The following is a 19,104-nucleotide window of genomic DNA, read 5'->3' as shown; positions in this document are numbered from 1 at the left end:
AGAATTAAATGAAGCATTAATCACCTGTGTTATTGCCGGTAAGACGGCAGGCGATATGGCTTGAAGGATGTTGGATGGGATGGGGTCCAGCGGGCATGTAGTTGGACGGCTACCTGTTAGGATTTTGGAGACCTCACTCTCGCTGAGAGGGATGAAAGAAGGAAAAGATGAGCTATTGACGGTTGCGCCCTTAGGGGAGGGGGACAGTTGGTCGAACTGTTGCCCGATGGCTGCCACTTTCTCTGTGAAAAAGGAAGCAAAGTTATCAGCAGTGAGGTTAGTAGCTGGGGGGGGAGGAGGAGGGTAGAGCAGAGTTTTGAAGGTGGAGAATAGTTTCCGAGCGTCAGTTGCACCGTTGATTTTGTCATTGAAAAAGTCTTCTTAGCAGCAGTGATGCTGGATGAGAAGGAGGCCAGCAGTGTCTGGTAGCTTGCAAGATCGTCCAGCGCGGCAGATTTGTGCCACTTTCTCTCAGCCGCTCTGAGATTGGAGCGCTGCGTTCGGAGGGTATCACTCAGCCACGAATGAGACTGGGTAGATCGAGCAGGTCTGGTGGAAAGTGGACACAAGCTGTCCAAGCATGAGCTCAGAGTGGAGCAGAGAGCTTCGGTGGCATCATTGACACCTAGTGAGGAGAAAGTGGATAAAGGTGGAAGAGCAGAAGAAACCAGAGAGGAAAAGTGGGTGGGAGAGAGGTTGCGGAGGTTGCGCCGGAACGAGACCATCGGAGGGGGGACAGAGGGTTGCTCAATGAGCAGAACAATCAACGACTTTAGATGAAGTGTGTGTGTGTGTGTGTGCGTGTGTGTGTGTCTGTCTCTCTCTCTTTCTCTCTTTCAGTGTCTTCCCTTAAACCCCATGCTATCTGTTTTTTACATTAAGAGGCACGTGCATGTGTGTGTGTGAGCATATATAAGACTGCCGTGAGTCTCCGGTTCTTATCTCCTGACCCATCGTCTGCGGTTCCTCCAGCACCGCCACCTCTCCAGCCCCCCCTCTCCCGACCAGGTTTAATCAGGCCGGGCGCTCTTTGATCCGACCTGGCTATAAAAGTTTGATTGAGATCATAGAGCCCTCCGCTACTTTTTCCTCGCCGGCCCCTGGACCGTCGCGGTGGAGAGTGATGGCGTGACATTTTCCCCGGCCCGCGGAGCGAAATGCTGAGGTCAGCCCTCTATTAACACCGAGGCTCACCCAGGGGTGAGACACGGAGCCACCGTCAAAGAGGAGGAGATACATTCTTTATGCGGTGTTATTTCCCCCTCTAACCTTTTTTATTCTCTTTCTGTTGTGGCAAACAACAACCGGCTCCCACAACCCATTCCGTGTGCTCTGGGAGCAATACTGATGACGGTGACATTTGACGGTTTTTGAAGGCTGTTCCAATGGCGCGTACACAATAGTACCGAAACGTTTAGATGCCGGGTCGAGGACAATAGGACTGTGCACTATGCACTCCATGGACTATGATAGAGAGAGAGAAATAGAATGAGCATGTTTGAGTTGGCCAAATGGCCCACAGAGGCCCACAGTGAGAAGCAGAGAGAAGGAAAAGTGAAGCATATAGACGACTGAGAGGGAGAGACCTGCTGATCCATCTGTTGCAGCAGCTTTAAGGGCAAGCGAGGAGACAACTGGTAAAGCAGGTCCCCTGGGACTAGGAGTGCAGTGGGATGAATATGAATGATCAGGCTGGGGGTAGGGAGGGGAGGTGTGGGGGTGGGGAGGGGAGGTGGGGGATCCACGGGGCTCAGCGGGCGTCGCGCTGGGCTTCTCTGTTGATTAAAAGGAGCTGTGACAGTGACCTTCCCCCTCCACCACCACCATCACTTCATAAGCCCCCTCGCCTGCCCCTTTGGTTCTCCTCCCCCCTGCTCAGTCCACCCTGTGCACCCCACTCTACTCCCACACACAGGCTCCGTGTTCCACCGACAACCCCCACGACGGAAGGCTGTGAGCAGAGGCAGCATCTCCTTCTCGGCTAGTGAACTTTCGCTGTTGTTTGGCAGCGTGCTCCCGGGCTGTAAATCACACGGCCATTTGAGGGGCCTCCCGCCCCCCAAAAGACCCGGGTTCCAGAACATTGCTCGTCACCATATGACTTTACGAGGCAGCCGACCAGGAAGTTCATTTGACAAATGTGCTGATGTCTTCACATTGGGTCTGTGTTTTGCGTTGGCATGAGAATAAATCAGTTTGTTTGTGAGCCGCATGAGATCCACACACACTGTAAATACATCTCAAAGCAGGATTTTGATGCTTGAGATGTGGTGCCAGATCTCTTTAAGGCCTGTGTTGATTTACTTCTTGTGGCACTCTCCTGGCTCTGGTTTAGTGTTTGAACGGAAAGACTCGGGTCTGTTATTAACTAATCTCCCTATGATGGCGAGACGAGCTCAGCCGCTAATGACTGCTGCTGATTCTGGCAGAGCCTCAGACAGAGTAGGGGCCAGTGGGACCAGGATAAGCAGGAGGCCTGGGGAGGCCATAGCTAAAGAGCTGTCCGTGTAGAACCCAGGTGCGTTTGAAGGGCCTCTGCACCATCACGTGATGTCAGGAGCTAAGGTGTTGCTGCAGGCTTTCCAGGCCAGACTCGGTGAGGAATGAAGATGATTATCGGTGGCAAAGCTTGGAAAGAAAGAGTGGTTAGGGTGGCGATGGGATTGTGAGGTAGGAGCTCTGCTACAAAGGTGGGGTGCCCCTTTTTTTTTTCTCGCGAATCGTCAACCTGCCCGACAACAGGAAATGGCAGGGATCTCAGCGCAGATAGGGATCGATGTGGAAACGTCTGGTCAGAGGTGAAAAATCCACCATTCATCCCGGCGTCGCTGGAACAACAGCGGCGGTCAGCCTCCAGGGAGCCATCAGGCGGGAGAACGCACACAGGTATGCGAGGCCATGCTTCCTGTCTGACCCTGCCCAGCCAATGGCTTCCCCACGAGGGCAAAAGAGCGAGGGAGACATCGGAGAGCAGACTAGGTGGAGGCCCTCTAAGCCCACATCTGAAATAATATTTCCTCAAGTGATAACCTCTGTGTGCAGCGCTGCTCTGGAATTCGTTCTGGGCTGATGTCTTTGGCAGGATGTCGTGCGGGTTAGCGATGGCTTTTCTCCCCGTGCTGAAATGAAACTCCTGTCACGCTACAAGCATATCATGCATTTCAGTGCAGTGCACAATGTAACATTTAATGCTCCCGGCCTAAATTTGGGACCACTTATTATACATTTTTAAGGTCGCAGTCGCCTCAGCTGACAACCCTGAGTTTGGCTCTGCTTCAAATGATGACACAACAGTTGTGTCCTGAAATAGGGATGACAGATACACACAGAAGAAACAGTATGGGGGGAGGTGGGGGACACACACACACAGCAAATTGAGGGGACAAGTTTTTTCCCCGCCGCTTGAGCCTAACAAGCGATACAACCCAGCGCCTGCTCGCGGTCCTGCTAATTGGCATTTGTATTTGGTTGGCTGCGTGGCACCAGAGTGGTGGGCCGGGGCGATGCCAGGTCGCCACGTCGTCGCCTGAGCCGTCTCTTTTGTCGAGTTGTGGCACTAGAGAGGGCATCCTGTGACCGAGGTCCCTGCGGAACGAACGTCAGGCGCAGATGGGAACGGCCGCAGAGAATCGCATGTCACTTCCCATCACCCGCTCGGCTTGCTGTGGCTCCTGGGTCCGGGTCGCGGGCCGCCGATGAGGTTCCGTCCGCCATTCTACTGGCCTTGGCCCGGGGCCCACTGATTAGTGGACATTGTAAACCAGTCGGGGCAACGAAACGGTTACGATACGGACTTGGGTCAGCGTACATGAAATAGGTTTCTTGTGTTAGGTTCAACAATGAGCTCCTTTCTTGCTTCCTCAGCATCTAGATTATTGCGAGATAAAGGAATTTTTAAAGAATGAATTTGTTTTGTCTTGACGAAGAGTTGTGCACTTTGTCTCTGCCACACAATGGTTGAAATGATTGGTTAATTGATTAAACTTCGGCTGTCTTTCTCTCGGCTCTCACGGCCCCCCTCCACTCACTTCCCCCTCTCTCTCTCTCTCTCTCTCTCTATTTCCTTTTGAGGAAGCCCCGCATGAATATTCAACAGGCCTGCTTAATATTCATGAGTGGGTGTATATAAGCCTTGCAGCGTGGCTGGCCATGGCAACTTGAGCAGAGCAGAGGGGTTAGTCTGAGGGAGGAGGAGAGCGAGTGAGAAGGGACAGGCTGACCAGCGTGGGAGCACACACACACACACACACTCACACACACACACACTCACCCACACACACGCACTCACGCACACACACACACTCACCCACTCAAATGTGCATGCTGGAGTGTGGCAGGCTACAGACTCCAAGTAAATCCCCCCACCCCCCCAGATAAACCCATTTAGTCAGCAGTGGGGAGTGCAGAAGAGTGGACAAGAGCGGAACAGGAGCAGTCACATGTGAGCCAGCTCAGAGTGGAGACGGACCTCTCTCTCTCTCTCTCTCTCTATCTCTCTCTCTCTCTGTCTACCTCTCTGGCTCTCTCATTCTCTCCATCACTCTTGACTGCCTTGCCTGAGGGGAGGACTGGATGCTGAGATTTTTGCACCATGGGATGCAGCCTCTGTACTCTACAGAAGCCCGAGGAGCAATACAAACTACTCTATGAAGTCTGTCAGGTACAGTACCAGAGTGGCGTGGGACTCAGTGCCTACAGGGCTGACTTTACTCTGTGGGAGGACAGAGCTCCTGTGTGTGTTAGCTGAAAAGTGCTTTTTGTCCTTCTTATACTGTTGTGTACCTCAGAGAGTGATTTTTAAATTGAGTGAGTATTTTTAAATTGGTGTGATAATGTTATCTGCTGAGGGTTTGTTTTTTTCTGACATAGTGTGTTTGTTTTGTGTGGGTTGAACAGAAGTGGAGATGATTTTCGCTGTTTTACTCAATTCTGGAGGGGAGTTTCAGAAGGGCTTGTGGAATGTTGTTAGTTGCGTAGAGAGCTTGCTGGAAATGTTTGTGAAGTGTTTGTGAAGGTGCTATGGGGCACCGCAGAGCACTCTTGACAGACTCCCCTGTTGGTTTTCGGCGGGTCACAAGTCATCTCCTTATTGTCCACTAAATGCTGACTCTGCCTCCTCGGCGAGTAACATCAGTTTGTCTTTCACTGAGGTTTTATTTTGAACAACTCTTAAGACACCACCCACAGCTTTTGAATGGTGTTATTGTTATTATTTAAGTTATATGCTGTTTAGTATTTGTGTACATTTCCTGGTACAAGCATTTTGAGTGCAAAAAAAAACAATATTTTGATAGAAGTGCATAGAAGTTCAATTACATAGACTATGCCATAGATTTCAGCTAACAATAGAAAAGTTTATAAGAGCATACTAAATGCCCAGAGGCTGAGTGGAATGATGAAATGGAACTGGGTCAGTGGGGATGCAAGCAGATGCATTTCTTTAAATCTACCGGAGATATCTTTGATGATCCTTTAGTTTTTTTCTCCAATCTTTTTCAAGAGCACATCTGTTTATGTACATGTTTTGTTTTGTTGTGTGTATGTGCATGTTTGTGTTGCTGTGTGTGTGTGCGTGCATTTGTCTGTACTGTTTGTGTGTGTACTCGTTTCGTACCAAACGTTTCATAATGAATGTTTGTTTATCTTGCCCTGTCTTGAGCGCTGGCAGAAGGCATTGAAAGAGCAAAGCCCCAGATGTCATGGTGTTCAGTGAGTGGCCAGAGGGGGGCGCTTCTGGGGATTTGCCTCAACCTTTGTTTAACCATTTCCTCACACTCTGCATGTTGTTGTTGAACCATCACCGATCATCTCCCATAATCTGAAACGGATTACAAACAGAATGAGTGGATTGCCGCTCCTGTTTTAACAAGATTGCCGCCGTTGTTTTAATTTTCCTAACACCATTAGAAGCTCATCTGCTTGGGAAGATCCGGCTTAAAAAAAAGAAGTGTTGTGTGAATTCAGAATTCAGACAGACTGTGTTGTCATGTCATCCCATGATACTGGCCTTTTCCTCCTTCTCTGCCAGTCACCAATAGTCACCACCCACTGCATGTTGTGCCCATAGACCAGCTTGCTGAGCCGGGTAGGGCCATTTTGGCTCAAGAGCACGTGCTAGTCGCCGTCTGAATTAAGCCAAGCTAATGAGCGTTAGCTGCACTCATCCCCCTCATTACTGCAGCCAGAGCTGTTCCTTCACATTAGCCCCCGCGTTGACAGGCCACTCTCGCCATTGTGTCGGCTCCCGCAGCCGACCCTTTGATCACACAGGGTTGTGTTTTTTAAGAGAGGACTGAAAGGTTTGGGGTTCTGACGCTGCCCGCACCGAGGGGTGTATCAGTGGAAGTGTACTGTGGCTGTCTATGACCATCTGTGATGTGCACTAATCAGATGACTGTCCTTTAAAAAAAAAAAAAAAAAAAAAGATGTTTGGCATGGGGGGAGGTGTTGAGAGGGGGGGGGGGATCACCAACAGAGACGGACAGCTCTTTGTCCTACTTAACCGTCGGCCACACCAGGTCTGTCCTGCCGCCTGTCAATTACCTCTGATTGGCAGGCTGTGAGCTGACGGAGCCCTGCTGGTTGTCTTATACCACTTCTATCTCTCTCTCTCTCTCTCTCTCTCTCTCTCTCTCTCTCTCTCTCCCTGGCTGGCCACTGCAAATTACTCCTACCAGCAGCACCACCTGACCAGGCACAGGCACAGCCCCAGCAGACAAAGGCTGTCCAGCTTGTTTAACATCAAACCCTATTCATCATCACAGATAAAGCCCAGTCAAGTCATCCTGAACAGAACCCCGATCTCTGTGATCAGAAGAAGAAAAAAAAAAAAACTTCAATTGAATTCATAGATAGGTCATGTTGTTGCTCATGTCTTTCCTGTTAAAGGGAGAGAGAGAGGTGAGACGAGAAGAAAGAGACGTTACTCGTTTAGTCCCCCCTGAAGGCTAGATGAAAGAGCAAGTTGTATCTCAATGTGACATTGCCAAAATGAAAGATGAGGAGAGTGATTAACCTCGCTCAATAAAAGCATCCCTCCCCTGCTTCTCTTGACTTGAGGCAGTGGAACAGTGCTGCCCTTCTGAGTGCCTGTCTGGGACGCTGGGCCTCGGAGCGGCAAGCTGTTGTCTGCGGGTCATTAGCATGTACCTGAACTGCCTGGACAATGGGGGTCTTTGTGCTCCACACAGTTTTGAGGCCAATTCATGTAGGAAGATGAGCTCCGTCATTGTCCTGCAAAACGTTTTTTTTTTTCTTTTCCTTTTTGTTAATTCATGGTGATTGACCTAAGGGATGGAGGGAGAGCGAGAGAAAGAGAAAAAGCCGGCCCTTTGCCACCACTGAGGTCGCCTCCAGTTAAAAGTGTGGCCTTGGAGCTCTGTTGGCGCCAGAGCCTAATCAACTGGCTGAGCGCTCATTTGAAGTGTGAAAGCGATCCGCCCGCCGCCTCATCTTTTCATAGCCCCCGCAGTTTCCCATGTGTCGGGGAGACAACACCGCCCCACCACCGCCACCCCCAGACATACCACCCACACCACCAGCGTGCATGTGTGTACTGGGTGTGCGAGGTCACACACATACACACACACACATGCAAGAGGTCACACAAACGTCTGCTGCGGTGCTCGCGGCACGCGGCGTATCCTGCCCCGAGGCAGCGTGGGATATTTTTGGGGTGCGGTGTGGGTGCAGTGGTGGTTGGGAGTGTGTCTGGAGTGTGTCTGGTGGGTACAGCGAGGATTAGGGGATTGGCCCGACTTCAAACACAGATAATGCAGGCAGATTTCTCTTCATTAGAGGGTTAGCCAGCTCATTTTACACACACTGATGTCTGTTTATCACACCGGTGTGTGGCCGTGCTTTATTACTGAAGACACTCCCTCTTACGCACACACACACACACACACATACACACTTTGTCATGTGGAGTTTGGATCAGAACTCCGTGTTTTTTTTTATCTCACACCGATAAGCCGGCACGATATGCTGGCAGCAGTGCTTTGCAGAGCAGTCAGAATTTTCCATCCAATAAAAAATGCATCAAAACATAAGCATACATCATAAAGGACAGCTTAGGCAATTCCAAGCCCTTTTGTGATATGCTTAGGCAATGTTTCAGCCCTCTAAATCCTCTAATGTTTGACAAGAGGCGAGTCCAGTCAGGCCATCGATTTCAATGAAGAAGGCCCTTCTAAAAGCCTCTCGGAGGGGGAAAAGCATATTAGCGGGCGGGTAAGCCCAGAGGCAGAGAAGGGCCATATTTTCCCCTCTGCTTGCCGTAATTAAATCCCAGAGAAGGCCCTGCTGTGTGAGCGCCTTGGCATAAACTCCCCCGACCCACCTAACCGTGCGCAAAAAAAAATGTCCAGCTCCCAACTTCAAAGCCAGGAAGGTATGCACCATGCTGTGACGTGAGCTCCTTCAGGGGGCTTTGTTTTTGTCAGGGTGGGAGAGGGGCGGGGGTGCGTAGGTAGAGAGCTTGGGGAAAGAAAGAGATGGAGGGAGGGAGAGAGAGAGAGAGAGAAGAAAAGATGTACTGTTTGACAGTGGTGGGGTCTTAATCTCTCCGTGGGTCCCCCCTCATAATGACGGTGGCGCCGGTCTGCAGCTCCGCGGCTGAAGCCCCCTCCGCTTCATTAGAGCGGCCAATTGAAGTGGCTACGCTGGCCCGGGGACGCCACCGGCAGTCATTGCCTCACTCACGCTTGTCAGGGGGCCGTGGGGGAAAGACAAACAAGCAAGATAAACCTGACAAGATAGCTGCATATTTAACGACTACACGCCTGCTGAGCATTTCTTTTCTTTTTTTTCGCTTTCGGATCTTCCAGACTACATTTGTAAACGACTCTGAAGTGAATGTAAATATTTCAGGGTGACATAGGTCGGAGCTTGTCCCGCTCAGCGAGGGAGTGCATGTCAGGCTCGTCTGACTGACAGATTCGCCGGCAGGGCAGAGCAGACCTGACGGACAGCTGGAGTTGTCAGGCGGGACCCCCCTCGCACTCTCGCCCGGGCTTCCTAATAAGGCTTGACAGAGGCGGGGTTGTAAAAACAAAGCTGTTTGCACAGAGAGGGAGGGGGGCTAAGAGGGCCCAAGGCAGCTCTGCCGGTTTAATAAGAGGCAGGTTGATCTCGGTGCGCCGGCACATCTGTTCAACGCTAGAGCAGGTGGTTGGCCGGCGCCGGGGGGAGATCCTCTCGCTCCGGACACCGGCTCCCCGTCTGCTCACGTGATCGAGGCTGGTGGGGAGGAGACGCTTCCCCTCGCACAGACACAACACGATCGATTCACATGGTACCACATGGTACAAATCACACACGTGCGTGCTCTGTGTTCACTGTAGTGCCTATCCAAAACCCAAGACATAAATATGTATGACGACTCCTAAATGGCTTAACTCATCCACATACCGTCTGCGTAGAAAACTCAAGTATACTTAAGTGACGTGCTAACTCAAATCCGCAGTTTGTAATGCCATGCTTATTGATATACTCTCCTGACCCCTCCAAACACACGGAGAGAGACGCAGCCTGAGCCGTTCATCTTCCTCGAGGCCGTGGTTCAGATTTGATTTCAAATGATCAGTGCTTTCCCGAAATAGTAAAGCATCATGTTCCATGTTCATGTTCTGTACCATCAGAGTCTTGAGTCAGGTGATGAGGTGCACTCGGGTCACTCATTGGGTTGGGTATGTGTCGTTGCCAGCTTTGTTGAGAAAATTGTTCATCAGCAGATGAACTGACACAAAGCATATCAAGGAAGATTACTGCTTTATGGGTTAGTGAAATTGCACGCAGGTCTTTTGTGGCGACTGATTTTGATCACCTTGATGACTCTTAGGTGTTTGGAGAGGAGTTTGCCTTGGAGTTCAAAAATACAGCTATTTAAAAAACCTCATTTGCTATCAGATTGAAGAGCAATTGTTGTGTTGCTAATGTCTGTGTTTTCCAGTAGACATATCCACTAACAACGATGCTAAAATGTCACAATGAAGACATTCATCAAGGGAAATAAAGACTCTCCTCGCTCTCAGGAGGATCCAGACAATTCACTCGGCACCAATGATGCGACATGATTAACAGAGCGAATGGCCTGTGTACACGTGTTCCTTCATGAATGCCAGCCTGTGTCCCCAGTGCTTCTGCAGGGCCATGAATAAAACATCCCCCCCCCTGGGAAAAGTGTGGGGCTTTAAGCACTTATTAAAGTCGCCAGGCCATTCTAATGCAGATGACGGCGAGTCATTACTCCTCATTATCCCTCCTGCGTCTCCCATCCGTAAGTCTGCGATGGCCTCGGTTAACTCCACCCCCAGCGCAGTGGGATTATGGAAGCAGAGAGCGAGGTGCGCTCTGAGATGACCTGTGGAGAGGACGGGGGGGGGGGGATTGTGAGGGACCGGTGGGACTGATGATGGTGGAATCCCCTGCTGGTCGCCGGCGGTGACCTGGTGTCAGTCATTGCCAGTCTGCTACTGGGGAGAGTCCTGAGGTGGTGCCTCTCCCCAGTGTCATATCAATCCTCGGGTCTGACTCGTCCTTTTGTGTTGCGCGATGGAAGACATATTGAGCATGCACAGTGTGACGCGTGCAGATACACACACACACACACACACACACACACACACACACACACACACACACACACACACACACACACACACACACAGCAGGTGCTGGCCCAGTGATCACCAGTGAAGCTCTCTGTATTAAATAATGTCATGGGGCATCTTTGAAAAGAAAAAAAGAGGAGCAATCGGGAAGGCTAAAAATGGAGATGTGAAATGGGGATGGTGGATGGAGGAGGAGAGACGTCATGCTGGGGTTTGAATGGATTTGTGGAGATAAGCCCACTCAGCGGAGGCCATCTCCAGTGAAGTGTCTGACGCTGCCTGATGGGATTGAGATGTCTTCATTGTTGTGTGCTGAGCGGCGCTGACTGCTGGCCTGTTTAGTCCACCTGTGTCTCTTGTGTCTGTAGCAGCATACACTCCAAAATGTCTCATAATTACAAATCCTCCTGAGGTACTGACAAAAAAAAAAAACTTGGCCAACTTCCATACCTGTTTAAATCAGAATTGGGTGTGAACTCTTTGTTTAGGTGAACGTCTGGTTAAGGGCTCTTTGCATTTCCACATCTCTCACGCTCCAGAACCCACTGGCTTTTTCATAACCTAGCTGTAAAGATGGTAGGTTTTTCTTTGCCTCTCCACTCTATACTCAAGGAAGCGTGAGCTTGAAGCTGCTGCAGATTGTGCTATCATGCGAGCACACACATTATCCACATACTCATTAGAGTGTGGGAACGCAAAGTTGTTTTTTTACGAACTTGATGAACACCTGAAGGGCCTTTCATTAAGATGAGGGAGAGAAACAAGAGGAGCTAGAGGAAGAGGCAGAAGAGCCGAGCGAGACAGGCGTATTATTGATTGGGAGCGGATAGCCGAATGGGCCTCGCTTAAATAAGATTAAGTCAGGAGTAAACAGCTGCATCTTCTCCAGGCAGTCATGCTCGTCAGAGGCATTAGTGGCTCACTGTTCATGCTATAATCCTCGCTGAGACAACACGCGGCGGCAGCGGCGGCTAAGGGCCTCCCTGGTGATTAGCCTGCCAAGGAAGACCGTTTCTAGCTCAATTCGGAAGAGGGGTTTCCCTTCGAGACCCCAAGGGGAAGAATAGCACACAAGACCTTCAGCAGGCTCTGACTGACTTGATTTATTTTACTTTCTCTCTTCTTCTTAGTTTTCTTCTTTTTTTTTTGCTACACGTGAAATAAAAGAGGGATTAACCGCGTGCCCAAACTGATCTCACCCACATTCAGAAGCGTCGTTGTGCCAGTCAGCCACCGGAGCTGTCTGAGAATAAGCCCCCAAGCCCGGGCTCTTTCCAGCACCACAGGGCTTTTCACTCCTCTACCTCCATTCTCCTCTCCTCTCTACTCGGGTCTACAGAAGCAGACTTTAAAGAATTTGCTTTAAGAAGTGTACCGGACCATAAAAGAGAGGAGAGAAGGAGGGAGGAAGGGAGAGGAGAGGCCTGTGACATCTCTGGCCCACAGAATGGACATTTATAGACTTCAGTTTCCCAGGATTTTCCAGCCCTTTTCCAAATGAAAGGCTGTTTTGCTCTTTATTCGTCGTCTTTCTTCTTATTTTGGCTGCCGGAGTTTCACTCAGATTGTGCACAAATCCACTGACTACCTCAGTCTGCAACACAAAGCCAATGGAAATCTGTATACGTTTAAATAGGCTTTCGATTGTTCCCTTAGAGTTAATTAAGGAGATCTATCACTTTTATTTCTTTTTCTTTGTTTTGAGGTTCTGGTGATATCTCAGATATCTCTGAGGTTCTGGTGATATCAGGCACAGCCTTTGTCAGACCGTCAGTTACCACTTGGTGGAAATATCACCTTAAGTGATCCACTGACACATACAGGTGAAAGATGTGTGAACTTTACCTTACCATCTTGAGATATAAATCACTATCCTCCCCAACTGATGGTGGGGTGATCGTCCTCCCAGCCTTCCAGCCATGCTTCTTTGCAGCAGGTCTAAGCAGAATTTGGTGCGTGACCTCAACAGGACAAATTAAAGTTTGGTACTCGATGACTGTTTGGGTTGGTGGATTGGAGATTTTCTGGTAGCAAAAACCTAGAGGAGAATATCATGACATTAACAGATCTACCAGATCTACATCAAAGACCAAGACATCCCTCCGTGAGAAGGATGCGTGCATAACGTGTGTGTCTATTATGAGTTCTTGAGTTCTTGAGTACTCTCTTGACTGCTGAGGGCTGTGGACTTTTGACGCACTGTAGCGTAGCGTAACTTGCTAACCCATCATTTCATGAGAATGCAGCTAGCAGTGCACACTCAAGCTGCCCATTCCTTTTCCTCATCTTAAGAAAAGACTACTCCAGTGTGTTCTGAGTGTTACAAAAAGAGACATCATCCCCCATCATTGTGTGGAGGGAAGCAGTGACCCGCTTGAAGGCATGTTCTGGGAGAGCAGTCCAGCGGACCTGCCGTGCTTTTGGGGCAGTGGCGGGTGGCTGCTGGAGTGTGACTGTCCCCGCTGTGAGGTTCCCTCAGTGTTTGTGGAAGCAGCATGGCTCCGGCCCAGGGCCGTGTCAGAGGTGAGCCGGCTGAATGGGGGGCGCCAGGGGAGGTGGAGTGGGGAGTGAGGTGAGGGGTGTGATGGGGGGGTAGCAAGGCGTGTTGGGGGATCCCCCCTCTCCTCCTCCTCCTCCTCCTCCTCCTCCGGGTAAGGGGTTGGGAAGCCTTCAGCGAGTGCGCCGAAGCGGAACTCTCCAACGCTTTTGTCCGTGGGTCACTGCCTTTCGCCGAGCTGTGGGATTCCTGAGCTCTGTGGCCTGGCGGAGGAGAGAGAGAGAGAGAGAGAGAGAGAGAGAGAGAGAGAGAGAGAGAGTGAGAGAGAGAGAGAGAGAGACAAAGAGAGAGAGAGACAGAGACACACAGAGAATGGAGGGATGAGGCAGCTGTGGCGTGCCGTTCTCTCTTGAAAACACTCATATGGCATATTGTCCATTTTGTCGTCGTTCTAACTTCTAAAAGACTCCTCCAGTAATTTCCCTAAAAACAGGGATTGCTCCATATTCCCGGCCTGCTCTCATTCCGAACACTCGACGTCCAATTATTCGATGCAAATTTTCTTCAAATCTCGGAAGCTATTACTTTTTTGGGGGCCTAAGTTTTGATGGCTCAAAAGTGGAGGGCAAGCCCGTTTTAGATGATCCAATTATGCCCGCGGCCTAGATTAGGATTAATCCTTTTTGGTTATTAGCGGGGAGCGCACAACCTCTTCAGAGTGAAGGCAGCGCATTTCCCATGCCCGCCACCCCTCTCCCCCGTGAGCGTACACATTTCTCTGCTCATTCCCATGTCCTAAAAAATGAAAATAATGGTGAGTGATGGAAAGTAGTGGCAGACGTAGTGGAAGTTTTCATAATATTCACAAGGCTTATGTTCGTTGCCCCCAGCACAAGTTTAGCCCCAAATCGAGAGATAGCAGAATGTGGTGGACGTGTGAATGTGGCTGTCACTTGCGGAAGGTCCTGCGTTAGTACACCATTGCTGCAGCGTGTAAATGACTGATATGAACTAGAAAATGCATCAGCCAAATGGGTAGTTTATCAGAAAATTAATCCTTCAACTCCTCTGTGTGTGTGTGTGTGTGTGTGTGTGTGTGTGTGTGTGTGTGTGTGTGTGCGTGTGTGTGTATGGTGAGGAGGTCAGAGATAGACAGACACAGAGAGAGTGTGAACTAAGGGATTGGCAGACATGGCAAAGTTGCATCACTTGCGTTTCCTGTGCCTCTTGCCCATTTCATCATCCCTGTAGGAAAACACACAAGCCCGCTCACCACTCCGTGTTTGTCTGCACGTGTGTGTGTGTGTGTGTGTGTGTGTGTGTGTGCGGAGGCAGAGCATACATGCAAGAGCAAGAGCAGTCGGAGCAGAGGCGTGCAGAGCTTAGCGGAGCGTTTGAAATGAGGAGCGCTTCGGGCTCAGATCATATCAAAGCAGACGTGCGCAGGAAGAACAAATGAACAAATTCTAAACAGCCAAGCTGACTGAAAGTGAATCTGCTTGGGGGGAAGGGGTGGTGTGTGTGTGTGTGTGTGTGAGTGTGTGTGTCTGTTGGTGCTCTGATAAGACACTGCCCTCGGCTGACCCCTGACTCTAACACACAGCCAGCAGGAGAGACAATCATGTCCTCGGTGTCACCATCCGAATAAGAGGCCGACTGCTGGAAGCTAGACAGTTTGCCGTCTCTGAATGCTCTGTTATCCAATTCTGCCTCTCAAGACATGAAACCGCCTCTGTCTCTGCATCTCTTATTTCCTTTTATATTCAATACAGTAACTGAATATTGGTCCTGTTATTCAGTGGATCAGCAGAAGCTTTTAAACCCAATAGTAGGGGAAGTGTACCCATCAAAATTACTTTTGTTTTGGCATGTCCCACATACCACCCTCATTGATCAGGTACATCGACATCGTCACTGACTTGCATTAACCAGAAATGAACCACATGGTCATGACATTGGTAACCCCTTTGACTACTAGTTATGCTAAAAAGAGAATTTCTAAATGGAACAAAATCTTTAACATATTTAAAAAGAACCATTTTGAATAAACTGTGAATCACCAGTCGTGCAGAAAATGGGTACATTGCCTTGAGATACTGAAGAAGCTCCAACCCTCCTTCCTAGTTCTCTTCATGATCCGAAAGCAATTAGCCTCTCAGGCGCGACTCTCCTCAGCCCCCTGCACAGATTAATCTCCCCAAGTTAACATACTGTGCGTGCACTCAGATCATCTCCAGGAGGGAGGCCACATTCTTTGCCCGCTCCAAATGATTTAGCTAAATAAGGGCCCCTTGGATGCGTCTGGTTAACGACCCTAATTAATTGACGAGGGGAGCTCATTCTAATTAACAGCCCTTTCTGCTGAGCAGAGCTTTGACCCTGTTAAACAGTCAGACTGTAAGGGGTTATCAGACATTAAAGGCAGGGGAAAGGAATGGCTGACTGCCTGGAAACACTTTGCCTGTGTGTCGCTCTCCCAGGATGTTTTTTTCTTGTTGTTCATCTTTTATATGTAGTTGTTTGTTTGTTTGTTTGTTTGTTTTTTTGACTGTTTGAAGTCAAGTGGCTTCTGTGAGAAGATCCTTTTTCCCTGCACAGTGGTGACAAATGCTCCTGTTTTCATCCGCTCCTCCCTAAGAAAGTGTGTGTGTGTGTGTGTGTGTGTGTGTGTGTGTGTGTGTGTGTATTAACACACTGGCAATGCTGTTAAGTCGTCTCTATCGGAGAGGCATGCTGTGCCATTGGCTGAGCTAAAATAAAGAGCACCTGGGAGCCGTGAGCGAAGACAGCGGGTCTCCTCCGGCTGCACGGCTACAAACAGGCAGGTCTAGAGGCAGAGAAATGAGGCTCACGCGCTCGTGGAGCGACTCGTTACAGCACCAGTAGGCCGTTCAAAGCGGGCTTGTTAAACGGAGACGTCGCGCTAGACTTTCAGTTGCCTGAAGAGAGAAAAAGCAGCAAGGAAGCACGGCCTCTGTGGGTTGTTCTGTGGTCTCCACACACCATATGCCCACAACAGCCTGGCCTTCAGCATACGCGTTTGAACCACTTAAGAGACAAACTGCACACCTACGAATGTGTTCAGAATCAGTGGGGATTTCAGTGTTCCATCTGGTCAGGAGAACCTTCAAAAGGTCTCTCACACTTGGCCAGCATTGTAAGCAGATCTCCCACCCTGCTGAAGACCAAGTGTTTTTTCTAACGTGGCTAGCTGTCATGGCATATGTGTGTTCACTTCCTCTGCATGTCTATTGATGCCTCACATGTCAAAGCACAAGTGCATCAGTAACAGGATGCCTCTCCCCTCCCCCTCCCATGTCTCTGCAGGTCAATGGTAAGGACCTCTCCAAGGCCACGCATGAGCAGGCGGTGGAGGCCTTCCGCAACGCCAAAGACCCCATCATGGTGCAGGTGCTGCGGCGCGCCCCGCGGCCCAAGCCGGCCGGCCCCGCCGGGGACACGCAGGTGCTGGACATGGGCACGCAGACGGACATCACCTTCCAGCACATCATGGCCCTCAGCAAGCTGCCCGCCGCCAGCCCACCCGACGCCGTGCTGGAGCAGTACCTGCTGCCCGAGGAGTGAGTGTCTCGTGCACGCACACACACACACACACACACACACACACACACACACACAGACACACACACACACACATACACACACACATACACATAAACAAGGAGCGTTTAACGTTGTGTTACTGAAGTTTAGCTGGTACAACGAGGTGTTATCAATGGATTTGACTCATTCAGTACACATACTGACCAGTCATACTGTATGTACCTTGTGCTGTACTCAGGGATGGGAAGGTTACTTTTGACCCTGTTAACAGTGTGTGTCTATCTGCTTGTTAGGCAATTCAAATGGCAGACACTAAATCATGTTTATCATGTACAGAGCATATATATATATATAATGTGATTTAATTACATAACTCTGTTGCATGACTTGTTACTCCCCAACCCTAGCTGTTAGCTTTAGATAAAAGTGTCTACTAAATGAATAAATACATATGAATATTTACATATTAAATAGAAGATGCGTTTTAAAGGTATAACGTGTCTATTCAAGCAAAGTCATTCTACAACTTTACTCTTAATTTATGCTTAACTTCCACACTGCTCAAAAGTATTACACATTCAGCAGGGGCTCTGTTAGAGCTTTGTGGTGTGTGGTTCCAGCATAGCCCTCTGTAGCGTAGTGTAGTGCACTGTGTTCCTCTTGGGTGTTAATGGGAAAGAGTGGTGTGTGCGGGACGCCACAGAGGCCCTGTGTGTGTGCAGCACCTGTTCATTAGTAGACAGTCAGGCTCGGGGCACTGGACCAAATGAAGTTGTCCCATTTAATTTGGGTGTGCAGACGTCATCAGCAGAGTTGTCATCTTCCATATCTCTCTCTCTCTCTCTCTCTCTCTCTCTCTCTCTCTGTGGCCTGGGGCTTCTTAGCTCTCGCCACATTAGCGGAAAGTTTTGCCTTGAACGGTCAAGGGTGATAACTGTAATTGATTTTGCTACTTAATTAAAAAAAACAATCTTCACTTTCACCCACCGCCCCAGGCTTGCCTCTCTGGCTCTCTCTAGCGCTCCTCTTGAATGAATCACAGGACAGAGGTGACTCCTGCACAGCCACCTGCCTCTCATCCCTTACCAACCAGAGACATTGGTGGTGTGGGTGAAAGCTGTTGCATGTGTAACTATTCAACTATTCAGAAAACTTTTCTCAAGGAAATGAGACTGTTTCACTCATATCTCACAAGGACAGTTTCAGAACAGAAACATACACATGAGATCCGTCACATATTTGTCCTTGTAACCGTCGCTGTCTGTGTTTATAAAAGTGTCCTGGGGTATAGCAACAAACAAAAAACAAACCTTTCTGATAAGTATGTTCTCAGGCGTGGGCCTTTGGTTGTCTGTGTTAAATGTGGTGTGTTGTGTCCCTCAGACACTCTCCTGCACATGAGTACTTTGACCCCGCGGACTTCCTGGAAGGCATGCAGCAGGAGATGGAGCGCGAAGAGCTGGAATATGAGGCAAGGACGCACACACACACACACACACACACACACACACACTCACTCACTCACTCAGACCTCAGTTCTCCTCTCGAGGCATCAGTGAAGATCTAAGGTCAGACCAGAGACGCCACATCAGTCTCCCTCAGCCCAGAGCGTCCCCATCTGCCCCAATCAGTTTGATTCACTTCTTCGTGTCTCAGTTTGTCTGGTCACTAATATATCCATCGTTCTTTGCCTCTCGTTCTCCTTGTCTTCATTTGAGTGCCTGTCTGCCTGTTCATATGCATCTTTCCATGTGCCAGCATCTTTCAGTCTTCTAATGCATTCATCTGTCTGGGTCTGTCTGGCTGTGAATAAGTCAATTTCTTAATGTGTCTCCCAGTCTTTCTGCTAATGAACGTGCCTTTCACTCTCTGTCTGTCTGTCTGTCTGTTAATGTGCCATTTTCTGTGTGTCTCTGTCTCAGAATACTCTGTCTGTATGTCTGTCTGTCTCTCTGGTAATAGGTCTGCCCACTGTGTGTGTCTGTCTGTTAGTTGCAATGCAATCATTTGCTGTAATCTATCTGTGCCCTGATGAGGTCAGCCAACACATGCACTCCTCCGCACTCCTAAAGAGATTGGAGTGGCCAGGGTCAGACAGGAGCCGAGCCGCTCGTTTGGTTTCCACGCAGCCGGCAGATGCCAGGCGGTGACATCATTACTTATTTGTAACAACGCTGAGTGCCTCTCCTCAACGGGCGATCACGCCGCGCTTGAGCCACTGCTGCGCCGGGATTGGTCCGGGATCGGCGTGTGTCCGGGGAGCCGGACGGATGAGACGGATAATTAGATGGGAGGGATAACGGAGGAAGAGCGATGCGGCCGATAATGATGATGCGCGTTAACGGCGCAGAGATGGCGCGCTGATGAGCGTGCAGGAAGGAGATAGGAGCCCGCAGGGTCAGGCTGGCTGCTGTGCCGCATTAATAATGA

The 19,104-nt window shown here is 49.7% G+C and overlaps 1 protein-coding gene across 3 annotated transcripts in view; it reads left to right on the top strand.

Annotated features, from left to right (window-relative positions):
• The window catches only part of pdzrn3b (PDZ domain containing RING finger 3b), a 94,274-nt gene that overhangs the window by 68,932 nt on the left and 6,238 nt on the right, over positions 1-19,104 (top strand). For 2 of the 3 annotated variants that reach the window (XM_031567243.2, XM_012838632.3), the window contains 2 exons: positions 16,438-16,691; positions 18,058-18,145. In XM_031567243.2, the coding sequence (XP_031423103.1) occupies positions 16,438-16,691; positions 18,058-18,145 (342 nt within the window). Of the gene's footprint in view, positions 1-4,469; positions 4,661-16,437; positions 16,692-18,057; positions 18,146-19,104 lie in introns of those variants that run through there. The other variant, XM_031567244.2, reaches the window with a different exon arrangement.

This window comes from Clupea harengus, chromosome 5, assembly GCF_900700415.2.
Source record: "Clupea harengus chromosome 5, Ch_v2.0.2, whole genome shotgun sequence".
Lineage (NCBI taxonomy): Eukaryota > Metazoa > Chordata > Actinopteri > Clupeiformes > Clupeidae > Clupea > Clupea harengus.
The sequence above is the reverse complement of the archived record's forward strand: the minus strand, read 5'-3'. Positions and strand labels throughout refer to the sequence as shown.